The 15,304-nt window shown below is 38.3% G+C and overlaps 1 protein-coding gene across 30 annotated transcripts in view; it reads right to left on the reverse strand.

The window, feature by feature from the left end:
* Window positions 1-15,304, reverse strand: part of NT5C2 (5'-nucleotidase, cytosolic II) — a 111,524-nt gene that overhangs the window by 61,353 nt on the left and 34,867 nt on the right. For 4 of the 30 annotated variants that reach the window (XM_025395696.1, XM_025395685.1, XM_025395693.1 and 1 more), the window contains exon 1: window positions 4,346-4,875. The exons of the other annotated variants lie outside the window; for them this stretch is intronic. Coding sequence is in view for 1 of the 4 variants with exons in the window: in XM_025395674.1 (XP_025251459.1) it covers window positions 4,346-4,359 (14 nt within the window). In the remaining 3 variants the exon portion in view is untranslated. Of the gene's footprint in view, window positions 1-4,345; window positions 4,876-15,304 lie in introns of those variants that run through there. 30 annotated transcript variants of the gene reach the window in all.

Consider the following 15,304-nt stretch of genomic DNA (forward strand, 5'->3'; position numbering starts at 1 on the left):
TTGTTTTTCACTTTTTCTTTACAATTTTTGAAAGACCAGTGTATAGAGGATCATTCATAAAACATAGCAACATTGCAGGGTTAAACTCTGTGTGACAGAAATTAGAGAAGAAAATATGGTTATCCATGTTAGCGTAAGGCCAAATTAACAAGTGTACTGTGCCTATACTGGAAGAAAGGTCAAAACTCAGAATTTAAAATAAAAACAAATAATAAAATTCATTTTGGCCTTTTACCTAAAAGACAGCAACTCTCGTAATTTAAAAAAAAATAAAAATAAAAAAGGCACTTTAACAACTCCAGAGGGCTAATTCAATCATGACACTGCAAAGACAGTATATTTTCTCCTGCATTACACATCCTAGGAGCACCCATATTTTCCCAGATATCCCTTTGAATATGAATAATCAACAACCACTTTATTTACAAAATTTTAAATCAGCAGGATGAGGAGCTTCTCAAGTCTCATTCCTCCACCAACTTTACCAAGGTATCATTTACTTAAAATAACATTCACCCACTTTAAATGAAAATTTTGGTGAGTCTGATAACGGTATACACTCATGCAACAACTACTACAATCAAGATGTAGAATATTTTCTTCAATCCAAAAAATTCCTTTATGTTCTTTTGCAATACCCTCCCCAGCCCTTAGTCCTGAGCTACCACTAGTACTTTCTGTCACTGCAGTTTTCCTATAAATGGAATCAAGTATTATTTTGTCATGTGTCTGGCTTACTTAGCAATACTTACAAGATTCATCCATGTTGCTGCATATATGATTAGTTCTTTTATTCCTGAGTTATTTCATTGTGTGGATATACCACAATTTGTTTATCCATTCAGTTAATGGACATTTGGTTTGTTTCCAGCTTTTGACTACTATAAATGATGCTGCTACAAACAGTCACATACAAATGTATGTGGGCATCCTTTCATCTCTTGGGTAAATATCTAAAAGTGGAATTACTAGGTCATATGTTAAGCATATGTTTAACTTAAAAAGACATTGCCAAAACTCTTTTCTCTTTTGCCCTCTTATTAGGAATGCATGAGAGTTAGCATTGCTCCACACTGTCAGTGTTTTTTATTGTAGGCATTTTAGTGTGTGCGCAGTGGTATCTCACTATAGTTTTAATTTGTATTTCCCTAATGACCAATAACATCTTTTCAAATCCAATTTTGTGAAGCATCAATTCAAATCTTTTGCCTGTTTTTAAACTGGGTTGTTTTACTATTGAATTACAAGAGTTCTTCATATATTTTGGATCCAAGTCTTTTATCAGATATAAATATATTCAGAATATTTTCTCCCAGTCTGCGGCTTGCCTTTAAATATTCTTTTTTTTTTTTTTTTTTTTTTTGAGGTGAAATCTCGCTCTGTCACCCAGGCTGGAGTGCAGTGGCCCAATCTCGGCTCACTGCAAGCTCCACTTCCTGGGTTCACAACATTCTCCTGCCTCAGCCTCACGAGTAGCTGGGACTACAGGCACCTGCCACCACATCTGGCTAATTTTTGTATTTCTAGTACAGATGGAGTTTCACCGTGTTAGCCAGGATGGTCTCGATCTCCTGACCTCGTGATATGCCCACCTCAGCCTCCCAAAGTGCTGGGATTACAGGCATGAGCCACCGTGCCTGGCCACCTTTAAATATTCTTAATGATGTCTTTAAAGAAACAGAAATTTGATTTTTTGAATTTTGATGAAGCTCAACTTATCAATTTTGTCTAATAATTTTAATTCAGTTTACCTAAGAAATCTGTACCTCATTCAGGGTCACAAAGATTATATTTAGGTCTATGATCCATTTTGTGTTATTTTAATGTGCGGTTTGAGGTAAAGGTCAAGGGTCAAGGTTCTTTTTTTTTTTTCCTATATGAATATTCAGTTGTTCCAGTACATTTATTAAAAACACTAGCCTCTCCTGGCTGAGCGCAGTAGCTCACGTCTGTAATCCCCAGCACTTTGGGAGGAGGCCAAGGCGGGTGGATCCTCTGAGGTCAGAAGATCGAGACCAGCCTGACCATCATGGAGAAATCCTGTCTCTACTAAAAATACAAAATTAGCCGGGCGTGGTGGTGCGTGCCTGTAATCCCAGCTACTCAGGAAGACTGAGGCAGGAGAATCACTTGAACCTAGGAGGTGGAGGTTGCGGTGAGCCAAGATTGCGCCATTGCACTCCAGTCTGGGCAACAAGAGTGAAACTTGTTCTTAAAAAAACAAACAAACGCCGGGCGCGGTGGCTCAAGCCTGTAATCCCAGCACTTTGGGAGGCCGAGACGGGCGGATCACGAGGTCAGGAGATCGAGACCATCCTGGCTAACACGGTGAAACCCCGTCTCTACTAAAAAATGCAAAAAACTAGCCGGGCGACGTGGCGGGCGCCTGTAGTCCCAGCTACTCGGGAGGCTGAGGGCGGAGAATGGCGTGAACCCGGGAGGCGGAGCTTGCAGTGAGCTGAGATCCGGCCACTGCACTCCAGCCTGGGCGACAGAGCGAGACTCCGTCTCAAAAAAACAAAACAAAACAAAACAAACAAAAAAACACTAGGCTCCCGCCATTGAATTAGCTTAACTTCATTGCTGAAAATCAATTGATTATATATGTGTGGGTCTATGAACTCATTTGGTTCCATAATCTATATGCCTATCTTAACACTAATATCACACTGTCTTAATTACCATAGGTCTACATAAAGCTCAAGTATAATTTTTGGTGATTTAACTCTATTAACAATCTTTTCCTATTACTATTAGGGAAATATTTCATAGCTATTAAATGATAACACGGTACCAAATGTCAATATCGCACTTATGAAAATGGTAAATGTAAAAATTTTTTTCATCCCAAAGCACAAAATGTATCCATTTATTTCTAAAGATAGCATAGAGAATAAAACTTAATTGATTTCATTTATATACTCCACATACTTCAAATGCACTTATTATCCATTCAGACAGAACAGGCATTGCCCCAGAGGTTCCTGTAAATAAACCTAAAAAAAAGTCTCTGCCCTTATAGTGTACTAGTGGGGTAATATAGGTCCCTTCAACTTTCTCTAACTAACCAAATCTATCATACACTTTACCATGGGTAAAAACTAGTACTAACTACTTCCAAGAACTTTAACCGCATCTAGAAATACAATTCATCTTAAATCTACAAACTATAATAGCTTTATAAACAACCCTGTGTACAAGATTGACAAATATACTAGCACCTGTGATAGTCCTTATCATAAAAATGGTTTAACAACTACCTATCTATAGCCAGTGATAGAAGGAAATATACCAACCTAAAAAGGCAGTCCTTTAGGAAAATATACCAATCTAAAACGGCAGCCCTTTCATAACTTTCACATTTAAAAGAAACCTCAAATTTCTAGTGATGTCATAAAAGGTCTAAAAATAATACAGATTTACTTATACCCCTGGTTGTTCTCGTTATTCAATAATGAAGTTTAAAAATAGTAGTAAAGTGGGCCAATTTTATTTTGTTCATAATCAATACATGATTAGATTAAAATAAGTTGTAAATGTGAGGCTCTGGAACCACTTCAAATTTTCTTACAGAACAAAAGAACTAGAAAATAATAGATTCCAGAAAAATAAAAACTAAACTTCTACTGTATTTTTAAAGAATTTTTGGAAAGATTTATGTCCTATTTTATCAAAAGAAACATCTCTCTAAAATTAACCAGGTCTAGTTATGCCTGAAGGCTAGAAATGAAATAACTAACAGTATGCAGTTATTAACATCACTTATTATAGTGGTCACAAATAGAGAATCAGTAATAATTCAGACTCTGAAGCATAAGAGAAAATAATATAAAAACAACAGAGAACTATCTTATATTGCAAAGCAAATTAGAATAGGGAATTCTACTCTAAATTATTTTTTGCCTCACTTCCCAGAAACAAACAAAATCATAGGCTGTTTTTCACTAAATATTTCACACCATTTTCTAAAGGTACAACTTATTTAAAACGCCTTTGAATTTGTAAGCTTCCCTCAATTCTTCAGTAAACCACCGTTCGCTTCCAATCTTGATAAATACGTTCTGCAGGAAAACAAAATGAATTTACCACAGAGTAAACAAAGTACTTATATCTTACAAAATTCCTATTAAGATTACCCTTACTCAATGCTGTCTTTCAAAACAACAACAGCAACTTTACAGTAGATTACACATGAAACCCTGTAAGATTTGGGATGAATTTCTTTTAATCTCTGCCTCTACCTCCACCCTCGGACTGGTAGTGCTGCTTATTAATCTTTTAATTCACTCAGATGACACCTCTTCACTGAGAAAAATGAAAGAGAAAGAATAATAAAATCACTTACCCTTCCTTAGACATTCTCAAAGATCTACTTCCTCTGGATGAGAATACAGGATCAACAAACAAGCTTCACTGATCTCTTGAGAACTGTAGCTCATTTGTTAAAGCACAGAGAACTCAGGCCCTGAGAGGCCCAACACATTTGGGCACAATGCCGAACCCTAACTAGGCAATATCTCAGTGACCAATATCCTCAGCTTTAAATACTTGAAAACTTAAGAATAATTTTTTAAAAATTTCGAGACTAGGAAAAATAACTAATGGCCTGAACTGTTTAAGGCTGGCCAGTTAAGGAAGGAGACAATCCAGATGGCAAGTTCCCGTAAGAGACACGAATCGTTACTGGCAAACACAGAAAAAGCAAATTTACCCCCTAATGAGGCCCTCCAACAGTACGCAAACAATGTGAGTTTCACAGAATCAAGCAGCCCTGGTTGGTCAAAATCATTTTTAGTTTACTCTGGGAGCAAAAAACACAGGATAAATAATTTTATGTTTTAATTATTAGTTTAGTTATTTCCTCCCTCAGAAAATGAACAATGTGAATTACAAGAGAAGGAAGTATGTGCCGATCATATTACAGGAGGAACCTAAAGTATTTCCACAGTGAGGTTATTTTTTTTCTGATTTCATTAACTGCTTTTAAACAAAACATCTGTGTTCACAAATATTTCACTTAATCGCCTGAAAATTTCAGCTCATGTGAAAAGATATTTACAGATCCTTGGCATATGGGGGATAAATCCAGAACATTCTAAAGGTTAATGCCAAATCTCAGAGCAAATTGAGCTTTGAAAAAAAATCTGTAACATTCCTGCCTCCTGACCAATATAATGCATAGGGAAGAAATAAATAAGTCTGCTAAAGTCTAAGAACGTTGAGATGGCAAATAAATCCTCCTAGTGGTGGTTCAAATTAAAAATAAAACACATGTATCTTAAAGAACTACTACTTGAATTAAGGCTTAAAATTTTAAAAAGCTTTATCCCTTTAAATATTACCTAACTATCTTACCATAAAGCTTCTATTTGTTATTAAAATGTTTAAATAGTTACTAAGTAATTAAAAGCACTACTAAATACTATAAACTTAAATGTAGGGATAAAAGACTTTAAGGTAGAAAACATAAAAAAGAAAAAAACAGAAGAAAATTATTTTCAGTTTATTTAGAAAAGCAGTATGGTGTAATGGAAAGATCATGGGCACTAGAAGAACTAAGGCTTAAATTCCAGCTCCTCCACTTTCTGGCTTTGGAACTTTGAATAAGTTACTTAACCTAAGCCTGAGCGTTTTAATCTATAAAAGGGAAGATAACATCTGGTAGGGATGTTGTCCGTCATATGTAAGCACTCCAAGAACTACTATTGAGGGTAGGGGAACAGGAAAAGCAACTGGATTATCAGGCATTGCCTCATTAATATATCTCTTGGGAAATACTTTTAAAAAAAATTTAAATCTCAAGTTTTACACAAATATGAAGGATTTCCATTGACTATCCTCAAAGCAAATTCCATAACTACAAGAATACAAATTGAATATGGAAAAATGATCTAATCCTTAAGGGTGCCAACTTCCCATGGATTCCCTAGATTTTCAGCTTGTGGTATCACAGCTCAGTGCAGTGGAAATAAATGTAATTACTATTTTAAGACTTTACTACTGGCAAAGACAAAGGAAAACAAAAATTCTCACTTGAACTGAGGGTACACACTTACAGGAGCTTCCTGTGCAAAAGGTAAGGCATTGTCTAAAGATGACTAGCTCTTTCAAACTCCATGCATATATTAAACAAATACTTACTGAATGTCTGTGTGCCAGGTACCAGTAATACAAAGATACACTTGGCAGTCCTTGATTTTAAGAAGCTAGTGAGAAGGTCCATTCAAAAGCAGTTATGAAGTAGTGTATAATACTAGTATTGGAGATACGTACAACAGAGAGGGACATATAGATCCTCTTGGCTGAGTCTTATTGAAAGTTAGGATGAGATACTGTTTTTTAAAACTGACACTGTGCTAAGCTCTTTATTACCTCATCTAATCTTTACAGTAACTCTATGAGGTAGAAGTTATTCCAGTTTCAAAGATGACAAAATTAAAATTTACAAAAGTTAAATGCTGTGATTCTAAAGAAACGGAACAATCCAAAATGCCAACCGTAGGCCCATAATCTTAATCACCATGCTAAAAGTATTAGCAGCAAGCTAAGAGGAAAAGAGGTCTCCAACAGAAGAGGAACCATGAACAAAAAGCAAAATGACATAAATATCATGATGTGTGAATAAAAACAAAGCTATGAGCCTGGGAAGTCAAGGCTGCAGTGAGCCATGATCACGCCACTGCACTCCAGCCTGGGTGACAGAGTGAGACCCAGTCTTAGAGGAAAAAATAAAGCTAGATACAGTTGAGTTGACAGAACACAGAATCTGAGGACACAGAATCAACACACAAGTGGACAGAAAAAGATCAGTCTTAGAGAGTCTTAGTGGGGTTAAAATTTATCCTGTTGCATGCTCGATGTGATATCACTAAAGGTTCTAAGCAGGATTCTAACATAATTTAAAAAATGAATTTGGCCAAGTGCCATGGCTCACACCTGTAACCCCAGCGACTCAGGAGGCAGAACTGGGAGGACTACTTGAGGCCAAGAGTTTTAGACCAGCATGGGCAACATACAAGATCCTGTCTCTACCAAAAAATTTTACAAATTAGCCAGGTATGGTGGCATGCACCTGTAGTCCCAGGTACTCGGGAGGCTGAGGTGTGAGGATTACTTGAGCTCAAGGTGACCGCAGTGACTTATGACCATGCCATTACACTCCAGCCTGAGCAACAGGGTGACACTCCATCTCTTGAAAAAAAAATTTTTTTGAGGAGGACAAGGCTGAAGGTGTGGAGACCTACAGGGGATACTGCCATAATCTAGGACAGTGATAACAAGGGCCTGGACTATGGCAATACTATCAGGAATGAAAAGGCCAGAGTCTAGAAATAATTAGATTCATTTTAAAGTATGCATGTGTGCTTAAATAAGACATTAAAATTTGAGCATGATGACTGTATTATTCCTCACTTCTTGGATCTATAGTAGTAATATTTAGAAATGCTTCCTAATGGATGTAGTAACAATTAAAGTTCTCTTTTAAAAAGCTTTCAAGGGGCCACGCGAGGTGGCTCATACCTGTAATCCCAGCACTTTGGGAAGCTGAGGCAGGCGGATCACCTGAGGTCAGGAGTTCGAAGACCAGCCCAGCCAACGTGGCGAAACCCCATCTCTACTAAAAAGACAAAATTAGCCGGGCGTGGTGGCGCATGCCTATAATCCCAGCTACTCAGGAGGCTGAGGCAGGAGAATGGCTTGAACTCAGGCGGAGGTTGCGGTGAGCTGAAATTGTGCCATTGCACTCCAGCCTGGGCAACAAGAGCAAAACTCCGTCTAAAAAAAAAAAAAAAAAAAAAGCTTTCAAGGGCCAGGCATGGTGGCTCATGCCTGTAATCCCAGCACTTTGGGAGGTTGAGGCAGGAAAATCATGAGGTCAGTAGATGAAGACCACCCTGGCTAGCACATTGAAACCCTATCTCTACTAAAAATAGAAAAACTTAACCAGGTGTGATGGCACGCACCTGTAATCCCAGCTACTCGGGAGGCTGAGGCAGGAGAATCACTTGAACCTAGGAGGCAGAGGTTGCAGTGAGCTGAGATCACGCCACTGCACTCCAGCCTGGGTGACAGGGCGAGACTCCATCTCAGAAAGAAAAAAAAAAGCTTTCAAAGGGAGGTGGTTGGAAATAGGAATATAAGTCAGGTCTTACAACTCTTAGAACAAAGTTCACTAAGATTTAAATGTTTAATATATAACTAGAAACTACAAAAAGTGACACAGCAGATTGGAAAAAATATTCCAAAATGAAATGCTGAAACAAAAAAAAATTATGTAAATCAAAATTTTCAAATGTGATTAACAGATTTCACAACAGATCAGACCCAACTGAAAAGAGAATTAGTGAACTGGAAGATAGGTCAGGAAAAACTTTGCAGAATGCGACAGAGGAAAAAAAAGGATGGAAAATACAAAAGGATAAGAGAAGAAAAGACACCGTCCCAATCTACCATATGCTTATTAGGGTTCAGAAGGAAAGGAGAAACAGGGCAGGAACAATATATGAAAATACAACCACTGAAAATTTTACAAAACTGATTAAACACAAGCACAAAATCAAGAGATCCAATGAATCCCAAGCAGGAAAAATAAAGAAAACCAAAGTTTATTACCTACCAACTGCGGGAGACATATGGGTGGGAGTGACACTTCTGATGTGCCTTTTGCATAATTTTGACTTTTAAATGTATATTACTCATCTATATTGTATACAGTAATGCTATAACATAGGATGTATTATGAAATGTTATATGATTATGTTAAATTATTTTAAAAATTAAATCAATAGAATGAAAAAGAAAACAACACTTAACTGAAAGCAAACAAATGGACCTAATTATACTGTATACAAATACCCTAACCACACCATAGAGAAAAAAAGCAAGGAAGAACTAACCCAAGTAACTAAAAAACACAGTATTTGACTATAAGCCTTTAGACTTTGGCAGGGTAAGGTAAGAAAGTGGAAGAACGGCAAACAAATCCTGAACTCTTTTTAGGTTTGTTTGTTATGGTAGGAGTTAATCAACTGAAGCAATTTTAGATTAATCAAACTAAATATGTTGATCATGTCAGAAGCCAGGGCTTTCACCTGTGGAACAAGGGATATACAAACAGGGAATGGGAGTGAACTAGAAGGAACTTTCCTAGGATTGACTAGAATTAGATGTAATGGTGTGAACTCATGATTTCTACAATACATATAAAAATGTATACCCAGTGAAAAATTCTACACAAATTAAGGTAAAGACATCTTTAGAACATGCCACTCAACATCAGCAGAATACACATTCTTATCAAAAGCATATAGATTATTCAAGATAGACCACAGAGTAGCCCATAAACCAAGACACGGTAAATTTAAAAGGACTAAAATCATGCAAAATATGTTCAACAATGGAATGAAAGTATAAGTCAACGACAAAAGAAAATTTGGGGCCAGGTGCGGTGGCTCATGCCTGTAATCCCAGCACCCTGGGAGGCCGAGGCAGGCAGAGCACGAGGTCAAGAAATTGAGACCATCCTGGCCAACATTGGGAAACCCTGTCTCTACTAAAAATACAATAATCAGCTGGGCATGGTGGCGTGCACCTGTAGTCCCAGTTACTTAGGAGGCTGACGCAGGAGAACCGCTCAAACCTGGGAGGTGGAGGATGCAGTGAGCCGAGATCACACCACTGCACTCCAGCATTACAACAGAGTGAGACTCCATCTCAAAAAGAAAAAAAAAAAGAAAATTTGGGACATTCACAAATATGTAGAAATTAAACAACATACTCCTAAATAGAAATCACAAAGAAAGCTAGAAAACACAATTTAATGAAAACAAAAGGACGTAACAAAACCATTGGGATAGAGCAAAAGCAGTGCTCAGAAGAAAATGTATAGTTGTAAAGGCATATATTTAAAAAGAAGAAACATTTCAATTAATAGCCTAGCCTTCCACCTTAAGAAATTATAGAAAAAGAAGAATAAATTCAACCCAAATCAAACAGAAGGTTGGAAATAATATATTACAGACGAGAGCAGAGACTTAAATATATATATGCAAAATCCAAAGCACTGGAGAAAAATCAATGAAACCAAAAGCTGGTTCTTTAAAAACATCAACAAAATTGACATTTAGCTAGACTGACCCAAAAAAAGAAGACTCATATTACTAAAATCAAGAATAAAAGCAGAGGCCAGGCATGGTGGCTCACGCTTATAATCCCAGCACTTTGGGAGGCCAAGGCAGGCAATCACTTGAGGTCAGGAGTTCGAGACCAGCCTGGCCAACATGGTGAAACCCTGTCTCTACTAAAAATACAAAAATTAGCCAAGCATGGTGGCGGGCACTTGTCATCCCAGCTACTTTGAGAAGCAGACGCAGGAGAATCGCTTTAACCCAGGAGGCGGAGGTTGCAGTGAGCCGAGATTGCGCCACTGCACTCCAGCCTGGGTGACAGAGCAAGACTCTTGTCTCAAAAAAAAAAAAAAAAAAAAGAATAAAAGCAGAGACATTACTACTGACCTTACAGAAATAAAAACATATAATACTGTAAATAACTGTATGCCAACATATTAGGTAACCAACATAAAACAGACAAAAGTAGTAAAAGACTTGTACACTAAAGACTACAATACCTGGAAACACACAAATTACCAACACTGACTCAAAAAGAAATAGAAAATCTAAAGAGATCTATAAGTAGTAAGGAGATTAAGTCAGTAATCAAAAAACTTCCAACACTGCCAGGTGCAGTAGCAGGCCCTTGTAGTTCTAGCTATTCAGGAGGCTGAGGCAGGGGGATAACTTGAGGAGGCTACAGTGCACTGTGATCAGGCCTGTGAATAGCCACTGCATTCAGCCTAGGTAACGGAGTGAGACCTCATCTCCAAAACACACACACACACACACACACACACACACACACACACACTATTAGAGCTAATAAACAAGTTCAGCAAAGTGGCAGGATACAAGATTAATATACAAAAAACCAGTTGTGTTTCCATAAACTAGCAATGAACAATCCAGAAACAAAATTAAGAAAACAATTCCATTTACTATAGCATCAGAAATAATGAAAGACATCAGACTGGACAACATAGCAAGACCCCCTTCTCCACCAAAAAAACAAAATTTTTTTTTAATTAGCTAAGCATGGTGGTACATCTATAGCCCTAGCTACTTGAGAAGCTGAGGTGGGACAATCACACGAAGCCAGGAGTTCAGGGTTACAGTGAGCTATGATCATGGCACTGTACTCCAGCTTGGGTGACAGAGCAAGAGAAAGAAAAGAGAAGAGAAGAGAAAAGAAAGGAAGAAAGGAAGGAAAGAAAGAAAGAAAAGAAAATACTTAGGAATAAATTTAACAACAGAAGTGTAAGACCTGTACAATGAAGACTACAAAATACTGTTGAAAGAATTAAAGACGGCCGGGCGCGGTGGCTCAAGCCTGTAATCCCAGCACTTTGGGAGGCCAAGATGGGCGAATCACGAGGTCAGGAGATCGAGACCATCCTGGCTAACATGGTGAAACCCCGTCTCTGCTAAAAAAATACAAAAAACTAGCCAGGCGAGGTGGCGGGCGCCTGTAGTCCCAGCTACTCGGGAGGCTCAGGCAGGAGAATGGCGTAAACCCAGGAGGCGGAGCTTGCAGTGAGCTGAGATCTGGCCACTGCACTCCAGCCTGGATGACAGAGCCAGACTCCGTCTCAAAAAAAAAAAAAAGAATTAAAGAAGATCTAAATAAATGGAAAGACATCCCATATTATTAGGACAGCAATACTTCTCAAATTTATATATAGAGAGAGTCAATGTAATCCCTAACAAAATCCCAGCTGGCTTTTTTATACAAATTGACAAGCTGATCCTAAGATTCATATAGATATAGAAGGGCACCAGAATAGCCAAAACAATCTTGAAAAAGAAGAGTAGGTTGCTCTTTTTCAAAACTTACTACAAAACTGCAGTAATCAAGACTGTGTGCTAGTGGCATAAGGATAAATAGATCAAACAAATATAACTCAGAGTCCAGAAATAAATTCATATATCTATGTTCAAATGATACTTGACATGGGTGCCAAGACCATTCAATGTGAAAAGTATAGTCTTTTCAAAACAATGGTGCTAGGACAACTGGATAGTTACACGCAAAAAAATGAATCTGGACCCCTATCTGTATAATAACAGAAAAAGTAAATTAAAATGGATCACAAACCTAAATGTAAGACCTAAAGCTATAAAACTATCAGAAGAGAACACAGGAGTAAATCACTGTGACTTTGGAATAAGTAGTGGTTTCTTAAACATGTCATGAAAAGCACACTCAAAAAAAGAAAACTGGAATTACATTGTGTTTCAAAGGACACTACCAAAAAAGTTATTAATGAAAGTCAGCCCACAGAACGGGAGACAATATTGGAAAATCATGTGTCTGATAAAGGTCTAGAATTCAGAATATATAAAGAACTTTTACAACTCCACAATATAAACAACTCATATAATAATAATAGGCAAAACACCTAAACAGACACTTCACAAAAGATACACAAATGGCCAGTAAGAACATGAAAACATGCTTACCATCATTGGTCATAAGGGCAAATAAAGAACACCATGAGATACTATTTCACACACACTCACATGGCTATAATTAAAAAGGCAAGGCTGGGCACGGTGGCTAACGCCTGTAATCCCAGCATTTTGGGAGGCCGAGGCAGGCAGATCACCAAGTCAAGAGATCGAGACCATCCTGACCAACATGGTGAAACCCCATCTCTACTAAAAATACAAAAATTAGCTGTGTGTGGTGCATGCCTGTAGTCCCAGCTACTCAGAAAGTTGAGGCAGGAGAATCACTTGAACCCGGGAGGCAGAGGTTGCAGTGACCTGAGAACGCGCCACCGCACTCCAGCCTGGCAACAGAGCGAGACTCCGTCTCAAAAAAAAAAAAAAAGGCAGTAAGTGTAATGAGGATTTGGAGAAATTGGAACATTCATACACTGCTAGAGGGAACGTAAAATGATGCATCTGCATTTGGAAAATGGTTTGACAAAGTGGAAACAACCCAAATGTTAAGCAACAGATGAATGGAAAAACAAAATATGATATATCCATACAATATTTTTTTTTTCTTTAGACAAGGTCTTACTCTGTCATCCAGGCTGGAGTGTACTGGCACAATGATAGCTCACTGCCACTTTGACTATCCAGGCTCAAGTGATCCTCCCACCTCAGCCTCTTGAATAGCTGGGACTACAGGCATGCACCACCATGCCTGGCTAATTTATGTATTTTTTGTAGAGATGGGGTTTTGCTATGTTGCCCAGGCTAGTCTCAAACTCCTGGTATTATGATGAAGTCTGCCCGCCTCACCTACTAGGAAGTGCTGGGATTACAGGCATCAGCCACTGTGCCTGACCAACAGAATATTATTTGGCAATAAAAAATAATGAAGTACTAAGATAGGCTACAATACAGATGAACCTTGAGAACACTGTGCTAAGTGATGCAGGGCACAGTGGCTTGTGCCTGTAGTGCTATATATAGTCCCAACTACTCAGGAAACAGAGGCAGGAGTATCATTTGAGCCCAGAAGTGTGAGGCTTCTGTGAGCAATGACTGCGCCACTGTACTCCAGCCTGGATGACAGAGTAAGACTCCAACTCTTAAAAAAATAAAAAGAAAAAAAGAAAATACTATGCTAAGTGAAAGAAGTCATACATGGAAGGCCACAAACTGTATGATTTCATTTATATGAAATATCCAAAACAGGCAATTCCATAGAGAAAGTAAATCAGCAGTTGACATGGGCTGGAGAGAGAGGGAAATGTGGAGTGGACTACTAATGAGTATGAGGTTTTTTTGGGGATAATGAAAAATGGCTGTATCACTTCGTCAATATACTAAAAGCCACTGAATAACATACTTCTATTTTATATTATGTAAATTATACTTCAATTAAGGTTTTGGGGTTTTTTTTTTTTTTTGAGACAGAGTCTCACTCTGTCGCCAGGCTGGAGTGCAGTGGCACGATCTTGGCTCACTGCAACCTCTGCCTCCCGGGTTCAAGTGATTCTCCTGCCTCAGCCTCCCAAGTAGCTGGGATTACAGGCGCATGCCACCACGCCCAGCTAATTTTTGTATTTTTAGTAGAGATGGGATTTCACCACGTTGGCTAGGATGGTCTTGATCTCTTGACCTCATGATCCACCTGCCTCGGCCTCCCAAAGTCCTGGGATTATAGGCATGAGCCACCGCACCCCACTGAAGCTGTTATTTTTTAAGAGAATGCACACACACACCTTCCACAAAATAATATGGAAAAAAAGACAACACAATTGGCAAACAACTTGAAAAGGCAAGTCACAGAAGAGGATCTTCTGCAAATGGCTACTTACAATATGAAGGTGTTCAACCTATTTATTCATCAGAAAAACACAACTTAAAACCAAAGGGAGATGCCACTATGTATACACTAGGATAACTTTTAAATTAAATGTACAATTCAAAAGATTAATATTAAAGTGTTGGTGATACTGCTCTCATACATTGTAAGTGGAACTATAAACTGCTAGGGAAAACTATTTTGCGGCATCTACGAAAACTAAACGTATGCTTAAGCTATGGCCCAGCAATTGCATTCCTGGGAAGAAACCAAGAGAACTGAATGTATATATCAACAAAAAGATTTGTTCAAGAACGTTTATAACAGAATTATTCTTATTTTTTCAACTAAAAATTACAATTTTTTATTATTACTAAAATACAATAATAGTTTTTTTATTTAAAATACACTGTTTATGTATACATTTCTATGAATCCTAACTCACATAACACTTACCACAATCTGGAATTTAAAAGTTCCATCTGGCCGGGCGCGGTGGCTCAAGCCTGTAATCCCAGCACTTTGGGAGGCCGAGGCGGGTGGATCACGAGGTCAGGAGATCGAGACCATCCTGGCTAACATGGTGAAACCCCGTCTCTACTAAAAATACAAAAAAAAACTAGCCGGGCGTGGTGGCGGGCGCCCGTAGTCCCAGCTACTCGGAGGCTGAGGCAGGAGAATGGCGTGAACCTGGGAGGCGGAGCTTGCAGTGAGCCGAGATCGCGCCACTGCACTCCAGCCTGGGTGACACAGCGCGAGACTCTGTCTCAAAAAAAAAAAAAAAAGTTCCATCACCCCAAAAAACTCTCCTTTACTATCCTTCTGTAGTCACCCTTTCCTTCTCTACTAACTCTTAGAACCCACTAATGTGTTCCCCATCACTACAATTTTGTCTTTTTGAGACTATCATATAAATAAAATCATGCCA

This window comes from Theropithecus gelada, chromosome 9 (genome assembly GCF_003255815.1).
Source record: "Theropithecus gelada isolate Dixy chromosome 9, Tgel_1.0, whole genome shotgun sequence".
In the NCBI taxonomy this organism is placed as follows: domain Eukaryota; kingdom Metazoa; phylum Chordata; class Mammalia; order Primates; family Cercopithecidae; genus Theropithecus; species Theropithecus gelada.